Consider the following 18875-nt stretch of genomic DNA (forward strand, 5'->3'; position numbering starts at 1 on the left):
TCTGGCCCTTTTGGTGACTCACTCCTTCCTGTCCCCACCCCATCCACCCCCTATCCACAGAAGCAGCGTCCCCTCTCACAGTATGTCCTCCCGACGGGACACGGACTCGGATACCCAGGATGCCAATGACTCAAGCTGTAAGTCATCTGAGAGGAGCCTCCCAGACTGTACCCCTCACCCCAACTCCATCAGCATCGATGCTGGCCCACGGCAGGCCCCCAAGATTGCCCAGATCAAGCGCAACCTCTCCTATGGAGACAACAGCGACCCTGCCCTAGAGGCGTCCTCGCTGCCCCCACCTGACCCCTGGCTCGAGACCTCCTCCAGCTCCCCAGCAGAGCCAGCACAGCCAGGGGCCTGCCGCCGAGATGGCTACTGGTTCCTAAAGCTACTGCAGGCAGAAACAGAGCGGCTGGAAGGCTGGTGCTGCCAGATGGACAAGGAGACCAAAGAGAACAACCTCTCTGAAGAAGGTGGGTGCGGCAAGGATGATCCTTCGGTGAGGGAAGAAGGTGTGCATAGCTAGTTCTCCAGCTGGTGGCCAGCCAGCTTCTGAGCCTCTTAGTGGGGAGGGTCTCTTAGGTTCTCTTATTGGGCTAGTTTTTGAGCTCCCTCCTTCCTTTCTTCACATTCTTCTATCTATCCATCCACCTATTTAACCAAACCTCTTTCCAGAAAGGGTTACTGGTAACAGCTGCTGGTTGTGCAGGCTGTGGGGTCAGCCACACCTGAATTTGAATCCAAGCTCCTGCCTTACTAGTGAAGTGATCTTGGTCAGTTTACTTTGAACCCTTGTTTCCTCATCTGTAAAATGGAAATAATCCTCCGATCACCATGTGAGCATGTTGTAAGGATTGAATATCATGCATGTAAAGGACCTGATGACCTGTCAGACACAGAAAAGGTAGGAGCATAATTATGCTTTCAACAGCTTCCTTTTTTTTTTTTTTTGAGATGGAGTCTCACTCTCACCCAGGCTGAAGTGCAGTGGCACAATCTCAGCTCACTGCAACCTCTACCTCCCAAGTTCAAGCAATTCTCCTGCCTCAGCCTGCCAGGTAGCTGGGACTACAGGCACACACCATTATGCCTAGCTGATTTTTGTAATTTTAGTAGAGATGGGGTTTCACCATGTTGGCCAGGCTGGTCTGGAACTCCTGCCCTCAGGTGATCCACCCACCTCGGCCTCCCAGAGTGCTGGGATTACAGGCATGAGCCACCATGCTCAGGCAACTGTTTCTTACTGAGTGCTTCCTGTGTGCCAAGCACCAGGGATCTAACTGGGTCTCAACAGGGTGGGAAGAAGTTACACTTTTCTTTTCCACTTATGTTTCTACCTATATTATGCCAATTTCCAAAAATTCCCTTGAGAAATTAGTTCAAGCAAGAGCTAGACACTTGTAGGGAGCCTAGATTCACAGGTGCTTGAAGGGAGAATGGGTGGTTGAAGGCAGGTCCTGGGAAGCTCCAGGCTATTGACCTGCACCCACCTGGTTCACCTGAGGCTCTGGTTCCCATTGAGCTACTCCTCCACTGGCAAGAAGGACAGGTCTTCATGGACCCACATCCCATACCTGGGATGGAGTGGGGCCCTGAGGACAGCAGCCTTTGATGATGCAGAAGGCATGTCAGAGTCATTGTTTTCACTGTCCTCTAGGCCAATTCCCAGCTTTGCTGTCACACCCACTAGTGCAGGGAACTGTTTTGAGGGAAGTGCCTAATAACTTTTTACAGTAATAGTATTTTAAAAAATCAAAACGGAGACAAGGATGAGAGAACATTAGACATCCAGCCCACCTCCCAACCCGGGCCTTTCCCTGTTTGCAGTTTTTACTAGCTGTATATTCTGGTATTTGCCTTCATATATATCTTTTAAAAAATGTGATTGGTTACCTTGTATTTCCCCTCTGAAATTAAATCATTACTATTAATTTGCTGTTACCATAGGCATAGATGAATGTTTAGCTCTCACACTTCCTCCATCTCCCTTTCCTCCACCCTCTGTATGTATCAGTTTATGGTTAAATAATAATCAGTGTTTCTGTTTACTATGAGTATGTTAATACTGTTTATTGCAGAGCCTAAAAGTATATTATCACATTTTCTTCTTTTTACATTTTGTTTTTCCTAGAATGGTTTCCCTTGTTGCCACACTTTTAAAATATACTCCATTTGCTAAATTAAAAAAAAAAATTTTTTTCTGAGACAGTGTTTTTTTTGCTCTTGTTGCCCAGGCTGGAGTGCAATGGTGCAATCTTGGCTCACTGCAACCTCCACCTCCTGGGTTCAAGTGATTCTCCTGCCTCAGCCTCCCAAGTAGCTGGGATTACAGGCATGCGCCACCATACCCAGCTAATTTTGTATTTTTAGTAGAGATGGGCTTTCACCATGTTGGTCAGGCTGGTCCTGAACTCCCAACCTCAGGTGATCTGCCCGCCTCTCCCTCCCAAAGTGCTGGGATTACAGGCGTGAGCCAGTGCGCCAGGCCAATTTTTAATTTTTTTTAAGAGACATGGCCTTGCCCTGTCATCCAGGTTGGAAGTGCAGTGGCATAAGCATAGCTCACTACAGCCTCCTGGGCTGAAGTCATCCTCTCATCTCTATGGTAGTCCCAGCAAGGGACTACCATAGAGTGCCACCATGCCCAGATAACTTATAAACTTCTATTTGTTCTATTCTTCTTTTTGTAGAGACAGGGTCTCCCTGTGTTGCCTAGGCTGGTCTCAAACTCCTGGGCTCAAGCCATCCTCCTGGGTTGGCCTCTAAAGTGCTAGGATTACAGGCATGAGCCACTGCAGCCAGCTACAAAACTTCTTTTTTAAAGAAAATTTAGCTGGTCATGGTGGTGCATCCCTGCACTCCTAGCTACTGTGGAGGCTACAGCAGGAGGAACACTTGAGTCCAGTAGTTTGAGGCTGTGGTGAGCTATGATTGAGCCCCACGCTCCAGCCTGGGCAACAGAATGAGATCTTGTCTCAGAAAAAGAAAAAGAAAAAAACAGCTGGGCATGGTGGCTCATGCCTGTAATTGCAGCCCTTTGAGAGGCCAAGGTGGGTATGGCTTGAGCCCAGGAATTTGAGATCAGCCTGAAAAACATAGTGAGACTTTATCTCTACAGAACATTTTTTAAAAATTAGCTGGGTGGACTGGGTGCAGTGGCTCACACCTGTAATCCCAGCACTTTGGGAGGCCAAGGTGGACAGATCACCTGAGGTCGAGAGTTAGAGACCAGCCTGAACAACGTGGAAAAACCCCATCTCTACTAAAAGTACAAAAATTAGGTGGGCATGGTGGCCCATGTCTGTTACTTGGGAGGCTACAGGGAGGCTGAGGCAGGAGAATCGCTTGAACCTGAGAGGCAGAGGTTGCAGTGAGTGCCATTGCACTCCAGCCTGGGCAACAAGAGCAAAATTCCATCTCACTAAAAAAAAAATCCAGATGTCGTGGTGCCCACCTGTGGTCCCAGCTACTCAGGAGGCTGAGATGGGAGGACTGCTTGAGCCCTAGAGGTTGAGACTACAGTGAGCTCTGCCACCACTGCACTCCAGCTTGGGTGACAGAATGTGACCCTGTCTCAAAAAAAAAAAGAATAGATTTATATGTAAATACAATTTCTATATAAACATAAAAATAATATGAAGTTAAAAATAATTTTCCCTCGGAATCTTAAAGGCTCCATCATTATTTTAATTTTTTTTGAGATGAAGTCTCACACTGTCACCCAGGCTGGAGTGTAGTGGCGTGATCTCAGCTCACTGGAACCTCTATTTCCTGGGTTCAAGTGATTCTCCTGCCTCAGCCTCCCGAGTAGCTGGGATTACAGGTGTGTGCCACCACACCCGACTAATTTTTTGTACTTTTATTACAAACAGGGTTTCACTGTGTTGGCCAGGCTGGTCTCATAAACTCCTGACCTCAGGTGATCTGCCCAGCCCAGCGTCCCAGAGTGCTGAGATTACAGGTGTGAGCCACTATGCCCGGTCACCTTGTATTAATTTTTAAAAGTAATTTTCTCGCTTCTATTTGTTCTATTGTCTGGCTCTGGAATTTCTGTCAGTCACTGTACCTGCTGGATGGATCCTCAGGCTCTCACCTTTTCTTCCTCATGTCTTTTTATTGGGCTTTTCTGCAAGGTTTTCTTTCTCTTTCTCTTTTTCTTCTACCCTGTAATGGCTTGACTGAGATATAATTCACATACCACAAAACTCACCCTTTTAAAGTATACATTTAGTAAATTCACAGTGGCACTTGCACCACACTGTGAATACACTATCTATTTTAAGAACATTTTCATTGCCTCTAAAAGATGCTCAGTACTCATTAGGAGTCACTCCCACAGCCTTAGGCAACCTCTGATCTTTCTGTCTCTCTGGATTTGCCTATTCTGGACTTTATATAAACAGAATCATACCATATAAAGCCTTTTGTGACTGGCTTCTTTCATTTGGCATGTTTTTGAAGTTCATCCATGTTGTAGCATATGCCAGGATTTCATTCCTTTTTGTTGCTGAATAATATTTCATTTTACACTATATTTTATTTATCCATTCTTCTGTTGATGGACCTTTGGGTCGTTTGTACTTTTTGGCTATTATGAGTAATACTGCTAGCATATTCATGTAAAAGTTTTTGTATGGATGTATATTCATTTCTTTTGGAGTGGAAATGCTAGGTCATATTTCTATTTTTGTTTTTCTTTTTTTGTTGTAAAATATATATAACATAACATTTACCTTTTAACTGTTTTTAAGTAGGCAATTCAGTGGCATTAATTTCATTCACAATATTGTGCTACCATGACAGCCATCTATTTCCAAAACTTTTTCATCCAAAACATAAACTCTACCCATTAAACAATAATTCCCCGTTATCCTCTCTGCCTAGCCCTTAGTATCCTCTACTTGCTGTGTCTACTTGTCCTTTTGTGTTTGGCATGTTTTCAAGGGTCATCCATGTTATAGTATGTATCAGAACTTCATTTTTATGGCTGAGTAATATTCCGTTATGTGTATAGTATATACCACATTTAGTTCATCTATTGCTGGGCACTTGGGTTGTTTCCACCTTTTAGCTATTGTGGATAATGCTGCTATAAAGATTGGCATGTACAAGTGTCTATTTAAGCCCGTTTTCAATTCTTTGGGGAATGAAAATGCTGGTCATCTGGTAACGCTGTGTTTAACATTTTGAGGAACTGCTGAACTGTTTTCCATAGAAGCTATACCATTTTACATTCCCACCTGCAAAGCACAAAGGTTCCAGTTTCTCCACATCATCACCAACTCTTGTTACTCTCTTTTAAAAAAATTATAGCCATCTTAACGGCTATGAAGTAGATGAGTTAGTATCTCATTGTCATTTTGATTCGTTTTTTTCCTTATGACACTGAGCATTTTTTCATGTGCCCATTGGTCATTTCTATGTCATCTTGGAAGAAATGGCCAAGGCCTTCGCCCATTTTTTAATAGGGTGGTTTGTCTTTTTGTTATTGCATTGTAAGTTCTTCATATATTCTGGGTGCTGGACCCTCATCATATATATGATTTGCAGATATTTTCTCCCATTCTGTAGGCTGTCTTTTCACTTTCTTTCTAGTGAATTTTGATGCACAAAGGTTCTTAGTTTTGATAAAGTTCATTTTTTCCTTTTGTTACTTGTGCTTCCACTTATTTTTTTTTTAATGATGAGCATATATTAAGAAAACTTTAAGATAAACAATTGAGGCACTGAGAAGCTGCCTGGTAGTTTTGTGTGGGCAGGGCTTGTTTTAAGGCTTCTATGGACCCCTTCTTAGAATAATGGCTTTAGGCTGGGCATGGTAGTTCATTCCTGTAATCCCAGCACCCCAGCACTTTGTGAGGCCAAGGCGAGAGGATCTCTTGAGCCCAGGAGTTCAAGACCAGCCTGGTCAACATAGAGAGACCCCCGTCTCTACCAAAAATATAAAAATTCACCAGGCATGATGGCATGTGCCTATTATTCCAGCTATTCAGGAGGCTGACAAGCAGGGAGGATCACTTGAGCCCAGGAGGTTGAGGCTGCAGTGAGCCCAGATTTGGCCACTGCACCAGCCTGGGTGATGGAGTGAGACCCTGTCTCAAAAAAAAAAAAAAAGGGGAAAAAATCATAAAGAAGAGAAAATATATCTACTGTTCATTAAGCAGAAGTGGATCATCATAAAGGTCTTCATCCTTGTTTTCACATTGAGTACACTGAGGAAGAGGAATGGGGAAGAGGAGGAGTGTTGGTCCTGCTGTCTCAGGGGTGGCAGATGGGAAGAAAATTGATACATAAGTAGATCCATGCAGTTCAAACCTGCGTTGTTGACAGGTCAGCTGTATTTCACCGTATAGTCAATATAAAAAAGTACTGTGATATCATATATTCCTTTTCATAGTAAGTATTTAAAATTCAGTGTATATTTTACTCTTATAGCACATCTCAATTCAGACAAGCTACATTTCAGGTGCTTACTAACCACACATGGCTAGTAGCTGCTGTATTGAACAGCACAGAGTGAAACAGTAAGCCTGGGGCAGGGTGCACAGATTGCTTAATCCCAATAGGGTGATTCTGTGGGTTTAATTCTCTTTAACTTTCCTATACTATACTTAATTCTAGTTATTTCTGTAGCAAGAAGATGTTTACCTGCAAAGGAAATTACATCATGCCAAACAATATTGTTATTACCTCCCTGCCTACCTGAGAGGGAAGGGGTCTTATATGATGTTTCTGGGTAACCAGACCACAACTCCTGCTGTTCAACATGAACTCTAGAGGGAGCCCTTTTCATAGCCCCGTATCAGTTACTGTAACAAAGACGGAGTCGCGTAGCTCATGTCCCTTATCCAAAATACATATTCTGACTGCTCAGGGAACTGGGCAGTGCCCCCCAGCCCAGGTGGCTGTCTCTCTTGACTGGATTTTGCATTACCCTCTTGTCTAAACCTGAAAACCTTTAAACTTCACAATGTTCTTTTCAGATACTTTCTTTTTCTGAATTGTGGTTAAATAATATAACATGAAATTTACCATTTCAGCCAAGTGTACAATTCTGTGGCATTAGTTACATTCACATTGTTGTACAGCCATCCCCACCATCCATCTCTAGACCCTTTTTTGTCTTCCCCAACTGAAATTCTATACTCATTAAACACGAAATCCCCATTCTCCCCACCCTTCAGGCACTGGCAGCTACCATTCTACTTTGTCCGAGTTTGACTATTCTAGCTACTTCACGTAATTGGAATCATGCAGCATTTGTTCTTTTGTGACTGATTTCACTTTGCATAATGTCTTCAAGATTCATCCATAGCATTTGTCACAATTCCCTTCTTTGTTAAGGCTGAGTAATATTCCATTATATGTAGAGACCACATTTTGTGTATCTTTTCATTTGCCAGCGGATGCTTGGGTTGCATCTACCTTTTGGCTGTTCAAGTAATGTTTCCTGTCTCTTAAGAATGATATTCTTTGTTGAAATTCCAAGGTTCTCTGATTAAATGCTGTACATCCACTCAAGGCCCTGACTTGTGGCCACAAGTGTGTGTTTGTTTGTGCAACAGAGTCTTACTCTGTCGCCCAGGCTGGAATACAGTGGCACAATTTCAGCTCATCAGAACCTCCGCCTCCTGGGTTCAAGTGATTCTTGTGCCCCAGCCTCCTGAGTAGCTGGGATTACAGGCACGTGCCACCATGTCCAGCTAATTTTTGTATTTTTAGTAGAGACGAGTTTTTACCATGTTGGCCCGGCTGGTCTCAAACTCCTGACCTCAAATGATCGGCCTGCTTCAGCCTCCCAAAATGCTGGGATTACAGGTGTGAGCCACCACGCCTAGCCGTGGCCACAGTTTTAAGGTCACTCCTCTTAAATCTGTGAGGAACTCCACCAAGGAGATACTTTTCATAGCTGGGCCTCAGAGGATATCTGCAAGGTGTGGGAGAGGAAAGGCATTCCAGATGGAGGGAACAAAGGCACATAAGCAGGAAGGGCATAACAAATCACTCCAATGCTAGTGGCACAAAACTACCATTTTATTTTGGTCATGGATTCTCTATGTCAGCAGTTCAGAAAGAGTATGGAACTCTTGTTTCTTCTTCATAAAGCCTGGGGCCTCAGCTGGAAAGACTTGAGGGCCGGGGGTAACATGACATCTGAGAGATGGAATTACTTAAAGGTAGTTCATGTGTGCCTGGCATTTAGACGAGGATTACTCAAAGGCCAGGACTGCCAGCCAGAGCCCCTCTGTATGTCCCTCCATGTGCCTTTGCTCCCTTGCAGCCTGGCAGCGTTCTTGCTTGGTAGCTCCAGGCTCAAGTATATTGAAACTTTGAAGGTGAGGCTGCATCACCTTTTCTGACCTAGCCCTGGAAGTCACCTAGTAACTCTTCCACTGTATTTGCTTGGTTACAAGCAAGTCACAAGCCCAAGGCAGGGCTTCAGGTTGATGGAGGGGAGTATTAGACCCTAGCTCTTGATAGGGAAGTATCAAGGTTCCAGAAGAGGAGGAGAGGGGACAGGAGATACTCTTGGGGCCTTTGGAAAATACAATCTGCCACAGCAAAGAAGCAGTTACAGCCACTGTTACGCTGCAGTTAAAAGAACGGTTTTATATTGAACACTGTGTCTTGGAGTTCTGTCTACTTTGATACATAGAGATCTAGTTCATTTCTATTAAATTCATATGCATATACTACATTATCTTTGACTATTTTCCTAATGATGTTTTGGTATTTTCAGCATTTCATCAACACCCTGGTGCATGTTTCTCTGCCATGACATGGGAGAATTCCTCTGGGGTGCTTACCTTGGACAGAATCACTTGATGGGAGGAAACACATATTTTAATCAGTTCTGCCTGATTGCTCTCTAAAGAGGTTATAACAGTTTATCCTTACACCAAGTGTTTGAAAATTGCCATTTCCCTAGTATACTTACACTTGATCTTGTTGGACTTTAAATCACTTACTTGTTAAGTGGAAAATTAAAACCAGTTGATTTATTCTGCACTTACTTGGTTACTAGAGAAGCTGTGCATATTTCCATTTTATTTATATTGGCCATTCAAACTTTACTTCTGTGAATTACTTGTATATTCTTCATTTTTCTGTTTGATTGTCATATTTTTCAAATCATCTGGGCATGGTGGCTCATGCCTGTAATCCCAGCACTTTGAGAGGCTGATGTGGGAGGATTACTTGAGTTTAGGAGTTCAAAACCAGCCTGGGCAACATAGTGAGACCTCATGTCTACTACAAATGAAAATTTAAAAATAAGAAATTGGCCAGGCATGGTGGCTCACGCTTGTAATCTCAGCACTTTGGGAGGCCAAGGCAGGTGGAGCCCTAGGTTGGGAGTTTGAGACCAGCCTAGCCAACACAGTGAAGCCCTGTCTCTATTAGAAATACAAAAATTAGCTGGGTGTGGTGGCATGTCCCTGTAATCCTAGCTACTTGGGAGGCTGAGGCAGGAGAATCGCTTGAACCTGGGAGGCGGAGGTTGCAGTGAGCCGAGATAGCGCCACTGCACTCCAGCCTGGGTAACAGAGCTAGACTATGTCTCAAAAAAAATAAAAAATAAAAAATAAAATCATAAAGTAAAATAAGTTAGCTGGGCATCATGGTGCACACGTGTAGTCCCAGTTACTCAGGAGACTAAGGTGAGAGGATTGCTTGAGTCTGGGAGAGTAAGGCTGCAGTGAGGTATGATTGTGCCACTGCACTCCAGCCTGGGCAACAGAGTGAGATCCTGTCTCAAAAAAAAAAAAGTACTTTAAAAATCAATTTGTAGTTCTTTATATATGTGGATAGTTACACTATGCCTATTATAATATGATCAATATTTTCTACCACCATTATTGCTTGTCTTTTAAAATTAATGGTGTCATCACTGTAATTTTTATTTTATATATATGTGGTTTCAACTTTTAAGTTCAGGGGTACAAGTGTAGGCTTATCACAGATAAACTTGTGTCATGGGGGTATGTTGTACAGATTATTTCGTCCCCCAGGTATTAAGCATAGTACCCATTAATTATCCTTCCTGATCCTCTCCCTCCTCCCACCCTCCACCCTCCACAAGGCCCAGTGTGTATTGTTCCCCTCCATGTGTTCACATGTTCTCATCATTTAACTGCCACTTATGAGAACATAGGGTATTTGGTTTTCTGTTCTGGTGTTAGCTTGCTAAGGATAATGGCCTCCAGCTCCATCCATATCTCTGGCAAATGACATGATCCCATTCTTTTTTATGGCTGCACAGAGTACTCCATGGTGTATATGTACTGTAATTTTTAATTCTAATAGTTTATTCTTATTTTGTGCCCTCCCCCCACCTTTTTTTTTTTGAGATGGAGTTTTGCTCTTGTTACCCAGGCTGGAGTGCAATGGCTCCATCTTGGCTCACTGCGACCTTCACCTCCCGGGTTCAATCGATTCTCCTGCCTCAGCCTCACAAGTAGTTGGGATTACAGGTGTGCACCACCACGCCCAGCTAATTCTTGTATTTTTAGTAGAGATGGGTTTCACCTTGGTGGCCAGTCTGGTCTCAAACTCCTGACCTCAGGTGATCCACCCACCTCCGCCTCCCAAAGTGTTGGGATTGCAGGCATGAGCCACCGCACCCAGCCTCAGCTGATTCTTAAGAACAGTTTCTGTTGTCCAACAATAGAGACTTTTTCCACATAGTTTCAAAGTTTCGGGGGTTTTGCTTTTTCCTATTTAGGTGTTTAATCCATGAGCACTTTATGCATTCTCATTTTCTTTGTTTCACAATATTAGTAGTTTTATTTGTGTTTGTTTTTGAGACAGAGTCACTATCACCCAGGCTGGACTCTAATGGCACGATCTTGGCTCAGTGCAACTTCTGCCTCTTCGGTTCAAACAATTCTCTTGCCTCAGCCTCATGAGTAGCTGGGAGTACAGACACGTACCACCAAGTGTGGCTAATTTTTATATTTTGTTAGTAGAGATGGGGTTTCACCATGTTGGCCGGGCTACTCTTGAACTCCTGATCTCAAATGCTCTGCCCACCTTGGCCTCCCAAAGTGCTAGGATTACAGTGTGAGCCACCACACCCAGCTGAAGCCTCTTTTTTCCCTCAGTGTTAGTGATGCTAGCCAGTCATAATCTTTCAGATTCCTACTTATGCAGGGGTGTGTTTCTAGGCACTGTTCTATTCCTCTTTTGGCTACTTTTGTGTTAATATAACTTCATTTATTTATTTTTTTTGTGAGAGTCTTGCTCTGTCACCCCATCTGAAGTGCAGTGGCATGACCTCAGCTCACTGCAACCTCTGCCTCCCAGGTTCAAGCAATTCTGCTTCAGCCTCCCAAGTTGCTGGAACTATGGGTGCATGCAACCACACCCAGCTAATTTTTTTTATTTTTATTAGAGATGAGAGAGGTTTTGCCACGTTGGCCAGGCTGGTCTTCAACTCCTGACCTCAGGTGACCCACCCGCCTCAGCCTCCCAAAGTGCTGGGATTACAGGTGTGAGCCACTGCACCCGGCCCATGCCTAGGTAGTTTTTGTATTTTTAGTAGAGATGAGGTTTCACAATGTTGGCCAGGCTGGTTTGGAATTCCTGACCTCAAGTGATCCACCTGCCTCAGCCTCCCAAAGTGCTAGGATTACAGACATGAGCCAACCGTGCTCAGCTATGTTAATATAACTTTAATTACTATGGCTTTGTAGCATGCCTTGTATCTAGTGGGGTGAATGCCCCTTCTTTATCCTTTTTGTGCAAAAAGAAAAACTGTTTGTACACCTTCATTCTTCCAATATAAATTAAAGAATTTGTATATCAAGTTACTCAGACAAATTCCATTGGGATGAAAGCTCGAAGTAGAGTGAGCTTATAGATTAATTAGGGAAGAACTGATACATGTAAAATATTGAATCTTCTCAGCTATAAATCAACTTTATCACTCCATTTAAGAATCCTGTTAAGCCTTTTATCCAAGTTCGAGTAATTTCTCTATGAAGGTCTTGCATATTTTAATTTTCATTTAATTTTTTGAGAAAAGGTCTCGCTGTTTCACCAAGCCTGGAGCACAATGCCATAATCTTGGCTCATTCCAGCCTCAACCTCCTGAGGTCAGGTGATCCTCCTCCCTCAGCCTTCCAAGTAGCTGAGGCTACAGGTGTGTGCCACCATGCCCAGCTAACTTTGAGATTTTTTTATAAAGATGGGGTCTTTGTTGTCCAGCTGGTCTTGAACTCCTGTGCTCAAGCAGTCCTCCTGCCTTAGGCCCACAAAGTGCTGGGATTACATGCGTGAGCCACTGCACCTGGCCTTTTGCATATTTTTATTAGATTTATTTCTTGGTACTTTCTAGTAGCTTTTGTTGAGTTTTGTGAAATTGATCATTTAAAAAATATTTGCATATTATAATTAGTCACAGCTAGTAGGTAGAAAAGTTTGATCCTTTTATGTTGATCTTGTGTTCAGCAACCAAGAGAATCCAACATGGTTCTTTTGGATTTGCATGATAAATAATTATATCGTTTGCTAAGAATGCCAATTTTGTGTGTCTCTCATCTCACTGATATCTTGTCCAACTGTATGGCAAGGTGCTTCGGGACAGTGTGGAATAATAGGTCTGTAACTCTAGCTTGGGCCTGACCGTCATTACTTGGTGAATATTTATTGAGAACCTATCATATGCCAGGTACTGTTGTAGCTTCTGGGGATGCAGCAGTGAACAAAACAAAGTCCCTCCCCTCATGGGAAGAGATAAATAACCAAATGTGGTAAGCAATAACCAGGTGAGCACTAACAACCAGGAAGGGTGAGAGCAGTATAGTGTGCGCCGCACAGGCAGGGGCAGTGTTGCTGTTGCGTCGAGGGTGGTCAGGGTCCCTGGCCAGGTAACCTTGGAGGAGAAACCTGAAGAGAGGGAGAGAGATCTCTCTAGAGATCTGGGAAGGAGAACCTAACTGTGATGGGCAAGTGCTTGACATGTTCAAGGCTGAGGGGAGCCACCGGTAGCTGGAGCCATGAGCCAGGGGAGAGGGATTGGGGATGAAGTCAGAGTGGGAGCGCCCTAAATCACAGGGAGTCTCAGAGTCCTTTTTTGGGGTTTTTTGCGGGGCAGAGGGGGAGATGGGGTCTCACCCAGGCTGGAGTACAGCAGCATAGTTTTGGCTGACTGAGACCTCCACCTCCCAGGCTCAAATCCTCCCACCTCAGCCTCCCAAGTAGCTGGGAGCACAGGCCCACCACCACACCTGGCCGGGAGTTTCACCATTTTGCCCAGGCTGGTCTTGAACTCCTGAGCTCTCAGGTGATCTGCCCATCAGAGGCCATTACTAAAGGCTTGGTTTTACTCCAGGAAGAGCTCATTGGAGAGTTTTGAGTGCTGCAACTTGACATACTTTTTTAAAGGATTAATCTGGCTTCTCTATTCAAATGAGACCCTCCATGCACCTTCCATTGGCACACAAATTGAAGCTGGGAGATGAGTTAGGAGGATTTAACAATCTGGGTGAGAAAGACTTCAATGGAGGAATCAGATTGTGGATATATTTTGAAGATGGAATAGGATTTCCCGACAGATTAGATATGGGGTAAGAGTAAGAGAGCCAAACATGGTATGGAGTCTGAGTGAAGAAGAGGAGGGCATCGCCACTGAAATGGGGAAAGCTATAGGAAGTGTTGATATGGGGGGGAAGTCAGTTGTTGAGTTTTGAATATGTTAAATTTGATATGCTTTGTTAGACATCAGAATAGAGAAGTCAAGCAGGCAGTTGGATATGAGTCGGGATAGGTCCAGTTTGAAGATTATATTTGGGAGTCAACAGAGAATAGATTAAGGTTAATGAGATGAGAATGCCTAATGAGTAGAGAAGACAAGCAGCCTCAGGACTGAGCCCAGAGACATGAATACTAAGCAGTGGGAAGGGAAGAATAAACAGCAAGATCAAAGGAAGAACAATTGGAAGCCACCTGAACAACATTCTCAAGGAGAGAAACCACTGTGTCAAAGGCAGCTGATGGACTCACCAAGCCAGATCTAGAAAGGCAGAGGTCATTAGATACCTAGAGGGCCATTTTGGTGGAATGGTGATGGCAGAAGCATGATGGTCAGGCAGCCTGATAGGAGGAGAATTAAGAGAAAACAGGAGAGTAACTGGAGACCACATGGATGGATCTTCCTGTAAAAGGAAGCAGAGAATGAAGGAATGTAGGGTCAAAGGAGACAGGTGTTTCATTGTTGTTGTTTTGACGTAGGGTCCCATTGTCACCCAGGCTGGAGTGCAGTGGTGCAATCTTGGCTGACTGCAGCCTTGACCTCCTGGGCTCTACTGATCCTCCCACCTCAGCCTCCCAAGTAGCTGAGAACAGAGGGGCGCACCACCACACCCAGCTAATTCAAATTTTTTTCTGTAGAAATGCAATCTCGCTTTGTCTAGGCTGCTCTCAAACTCCTGGGTTTAAACAGTACCCCCACCTCGGCCTTCCAAAGTGCTAGGATTACAGGCAGGAGCCACTTCGCCTTGCCTTGTTTTGTTTTTTTAATGGAGTAATATAAGCAAGTTTATATGTTGTTGAGAATGACCTTGTTAGAGGAAAGGGAGCTTATTATGCTGGAGAGAAAAGGGGCAACTGTTAAGGTTGTCCTTAGGTGAGAAAGAATCAAATTAGTGCCCAAGTAGAGACAGAGAACAGATAGCTTCTCCACAGGGACAGGAGGAAGGCCATGTCTGAGGAGAGGTGAGGTGAAGTACGTGGGAGCAGAGTCATCACCTCAGGGTGAGGAAGTGGGGAGGACGCGTAGGACGTCTGTGGAAAGCAGATATGAAACGCATCTAGAAGAGAGGAGGACCGCCAGTCACTGCAAGGCCCACTGAGATTAGGTGTGAAGGCAGAACTGGAATAGCGGAGGGGTGTGTCCATCCAAAAGATGAGCTTGTGTTTATTGTTTTCCATTCACTGCATTATGTCTGTATCACACCACTTTCTATAAAAATGGTTTGTCCATTTCTCCTTAAAATTCTGTCAGCTTTTGCTTTATATATTTGAAGATACTGGATGCATCAGGTTTAGAATGGTAATATTCCTGGCGAATGTTCACTGATGCATTCTGTTTTTGAGAATCTATGTTTGTGTTTGCCTGAGAGTCATCTTATATGTATTATGACTACTGCAGTGGCAGCCTTCCTTTGATTAGTGTTTGTCTGGTATATCTCTTTCCATCCATTTACTTTTAAGCTTTCACTGTCCTTATTAATCATGTCTCTCATAATCAGCATATACCTGGGTTTTGTTTTATCCAGTTTCCTGATTTTTATTTTAGAAACAGGTAATATTCATTTTTACAAGGTGATTTCTATATATTTAGGTTTATTCTTACCATGTTATTTTGGGGGATTTGTATTTTCTAATGTATTTAAGTAGACATGGGGTCTCACTATGTTGCCCAGGCTGGTCTCAAACTCCCAGCCTTAAGCAATCCTCCCACCTGGGCCTCCCAAAGTGTTAGGATAACAGACATGAGCCATTGCACCCAGCCTCATTTTTTGAGGTGTCTTTTTTCCTTTCTTCCCTTCTTTTGGATTAACTCCTCTCCCCACTCCTTTTACAAATCCTTTAATTTTGAGGCTACATTAATTGGGATTACATTTGCCTATAAATAACCCTAAAAAATTTCTTAAGTGATTTAAACAAGACTGTTTATTTCATTCTCAACATCTGAGACAGTGATGCTGGAGCCCCAGGTTTTTTTTTTTTTTCTTTACCATTTGATGCCATTAATTGGCTTCCATTGATAAGATCCTCTCATCTGTCAGAGTGCTGCCAGATCCCAGCACTCTAAGTGCATTCCAGCCAGCAAAAGGAACCAATAGCAAAGGAGAGCAAGCTGGCTCACCCACTGCTTCTGCTTCCACTCCTTTGGCCAGAATTTAGACATATAACTATGCATATCTTGCTGCAGGGGAGTCTATGAAATGCTTGATTCCAGGCTATGTGCCCAGTAAAAATAAAAGGTCCACACAGATCACTTGTTTTCAGAAGCCTGTGCTGTGCTTAGTAGACAGTGTGCACATTATAGAGAGTTGGCTTAATGCTAACAACAGAAGTCCTTATTCCAATCCTGATCCTAGCATAACTTTTTGTAGGATTCTAGTATTTTGCATGCCATGCCTCAGAGTTTTAATTTGACAGTACTGGCTGGGCATGATGGCTTATGCCTGTAATTCCAGCACTTTGGGAGGCCAAGGTGGGTGGATTGCATGAGCTCAGAAGTTCGAGAGCAGCCCGGGCAACACAGTGAAACCCCATCCCTACTAAAATACAAAAAAATTAGCCCAGCATGGCAGTGTGCACCTGCAATCCCAGCTACTCAAGAGGCTGAGGCAAGAGAATTGCTTGGAGGTTGCAGTGAGCCAAGACCGCACCATTGCACTCCAGCCTGGGCAACAGAGCGAGACTCTGTTTCAGCAAAAAAAAAAATTGACAGTACTTTGTCCTGGGAAATTCACACTATGCCTAAAGATTTGCTGTGTTTTCATTTCCTCTGAATAAAATTGCTATTTGACATGAAGGAAAAATAGAAGTTCTGTGTATGGCTGGGTGCAGTGGCTTATGCCTGTAGTCCCAACACTTTGGGAGGCTGAGGCAGGTGGATCACTTGACCCCAAAAGTTCGAGACTAGCCTGGGCAACATGATGAAACTCCATGAAACACCACATGAAACACCCCACACGAAACACCACACCTGGCTAATTTTGTATTTTGTATCTTTATAAAAAATACAAAAAAAATTATCCAGGCATGGTGGTGTGCACTTGTAGTACTCAAGAGACTAAGGTGAGAGGATTGCTTGATCCTGGAGGTAGAGGTTGCAGTGAGCCAAGACTGTGCAACTACATTGCAGCCTGGGCAACAGAGCAAGACCCTGTCTCAAAAATAAATGAAAAGGTTATATTTCTGAGGGAGAAGTGGAAAACATATTGGGGACAGCTAGCCATATCTGCCCCAGAAATCACTGTATTTGTATGCTTTCTAATCCATGTTGAAAGGGAAAAAACAGGCTGGGTGTGGCACTTCACACCTGTAATGCCAGCACTTTGGGAAGCTGAGGCAGGAGGATTGCTTGAGGCCAGGAGTTTGAGACCAGTCTGGGCATCATAAGGAGACCCCCATCTCTACCAAAAAAATTTTTTTGAGACAGGATCTCCCTCTGTCACCTAGTCTGGAATGCAGTGACATGAACACTGCTTCACTGAAGCCTCAACCTCCTGTGTTAAAACAATGCTCCTGCCTCAGCCTCCCCAGTAGCTGGGATGACAGATGCACACCACCACACCCAGCTATTTTTTTTTTTTTTTTTTGAGACGGAGTCTCGCACTGTCGCCCAGGCTGTAGTGCAGTGGCGTGATCTCAGCTCACTTCAATCCCCGCCTCCTGAGTTCAAGCAATTCTCCTGCCTCAGCCTCTCCAGTAGCTGGGACTACAGGTGTGCACCACCACGCCCAGCTAATTTTTTTGTATTTTTAGTAGAGACGGGGTTTCATCTTGGCTGGGATGGTCTTGATCTCCTGACCTCGTGATCTGCCCGCCTCAGCCTCCCAAAGTGCTGGAATTACAGGCATGAGCCACCGTGCCCGGCCAATTTTTTAAATTTTCTGTAGAGACAGGGTTTCACCATATTGCTCCTCAGGTCTCAAAGTCCTTGGCTCAAGTGATCCACCCACCTCAGCCTTCCAAAGTTGCTGGGATTACAGGAGTTAACCTAGCAGTGAGCCCTGCCTGGAAGTGTAAATTTCATTTCAGATGGTTCATTGGTAATGTAACAGAAATACAGTTAATTTTTGTATACTGATCTTGTATCTTGCAACCTTAATACACTTATTTATTAAGTCTAATATTTCTTGTGGATTCCTTAGGATTTTATATATACAAGATCATGTCATCTGAGAATAGAGATCATTTTACTTTGTTTTTTTCAATATAGATTGTTTTTATTTGGTATTTTCCCAAATGGCCCTGGCTCCAGTATAATGTTGAATAGAAGTACAAGGACAGACATCTTTATTTTTATCTTATTCCGCTCTTAGGGGAAGTAATTTGGTCTTTCATCGTTAAGTAGGGTGCCAGCTGTGGATTATTATGAACATAATAAATTGTGTCTCATGGTACACATATACAAGGGTTTTCTGAGGTATGTACTGGGATTGGAAATGCTTGTCAGAGGATATTTGTTCATATTTATGAGAAATGCCAAATTGTTCTCCAAAGTGATTATACCAAATAATACTCCCTTCAACACTGCATGAAAGAACTAAATGTTCTATATCTTTGCTTACTCTTAGAGTATACTCTCCAGATTAAGAAAATTATTGAATTGAATGGAATATTCTTTTTTTACTCTGTCCACTTAGTCATATGGTTTTTATTTTTTAATGTAAAAATGTGAATTTTATTAATAGATTTTGCTCCTTTCTTCCTTTCTTTTTGAATTAATCAAGTGTTTCTTTCCACTTTTCTCATGTGAACTTAGGAAATTCTTTTAGTAGTCACTCTAATAAGAGATTATAACCTGCATTCTTGACTTTGTAGACTACCTTTATGACTTCCCAGACGGGAAAGGACGACCTTAGGACACTTTCATTCCATTTGTTTCCCCTCCTGATCTTGTACTACTGCTGTACTATTTTAGATCTAGACATATTCTTTTTTTTTTGAGACAGAGTCTCGCTCTGTCACCAGGCTGAAGTGCAGTGGCGCAATCACAGCTCACTGCAACCTCTGCCTTCCGGGTTCAAGCGATTCTCCTGCCCTAGCCTCCCAAGTAGCTGGGATGACAGGCGCGTGCCACCACACTGGCTATTTTTTTGTATTTTTAGTAGAGACAGAGTTTCACCGTGTTA

General features: G+C 43.4%; 1 protein-coding gene across 12 annotated transcripts in view; it reads left to right on the top strand.

Annotated features, from left to right (window-relative positions):
• DLGAP4 (DLG associated protein 4) overlaps positions 1-18875 on the top strand; it is a 170022-nt gene that overhangs the window by 138320 nt on the left and 12827 nt on the right. For 7 of the 12 annotated variants that reach the window (XM_012455071.3, XM_012455070.2, XM_064382389.1 and 4 more), the window contains one exon: positions 61-473. In XM_012455071.3, the coding sequence (XP_012310494.1) occupies positions 61-473 (413 nt within the window). Of the gene's footprint in view, positions 1-60; positions 513-18875 lie in introns of all 12 variants that reach the window. The other 5 variants (XM_021665844.2, XM_021665846.2, XM_021665843.2 and 2 more) reach the window with 1 other exon arrangement.

This window comes from Aotus nancymaae, unplaced genomic scaffold (assembly GCF_030222135.1).
Source record: "Aotus nancymaae isolate 86718 unplaced genomic scaffold, 86718_ANA_hifiasm-v0.15.2.pri h1tg000029l, whole genome shotgun sequence".
Classification (NCBI taxonomy): domain Eukaryota; kingdom Metazoa; phylum Chordata; class Mammalia; order Primates; family Aotidae; genus Aotus; species Aotus nancymaae.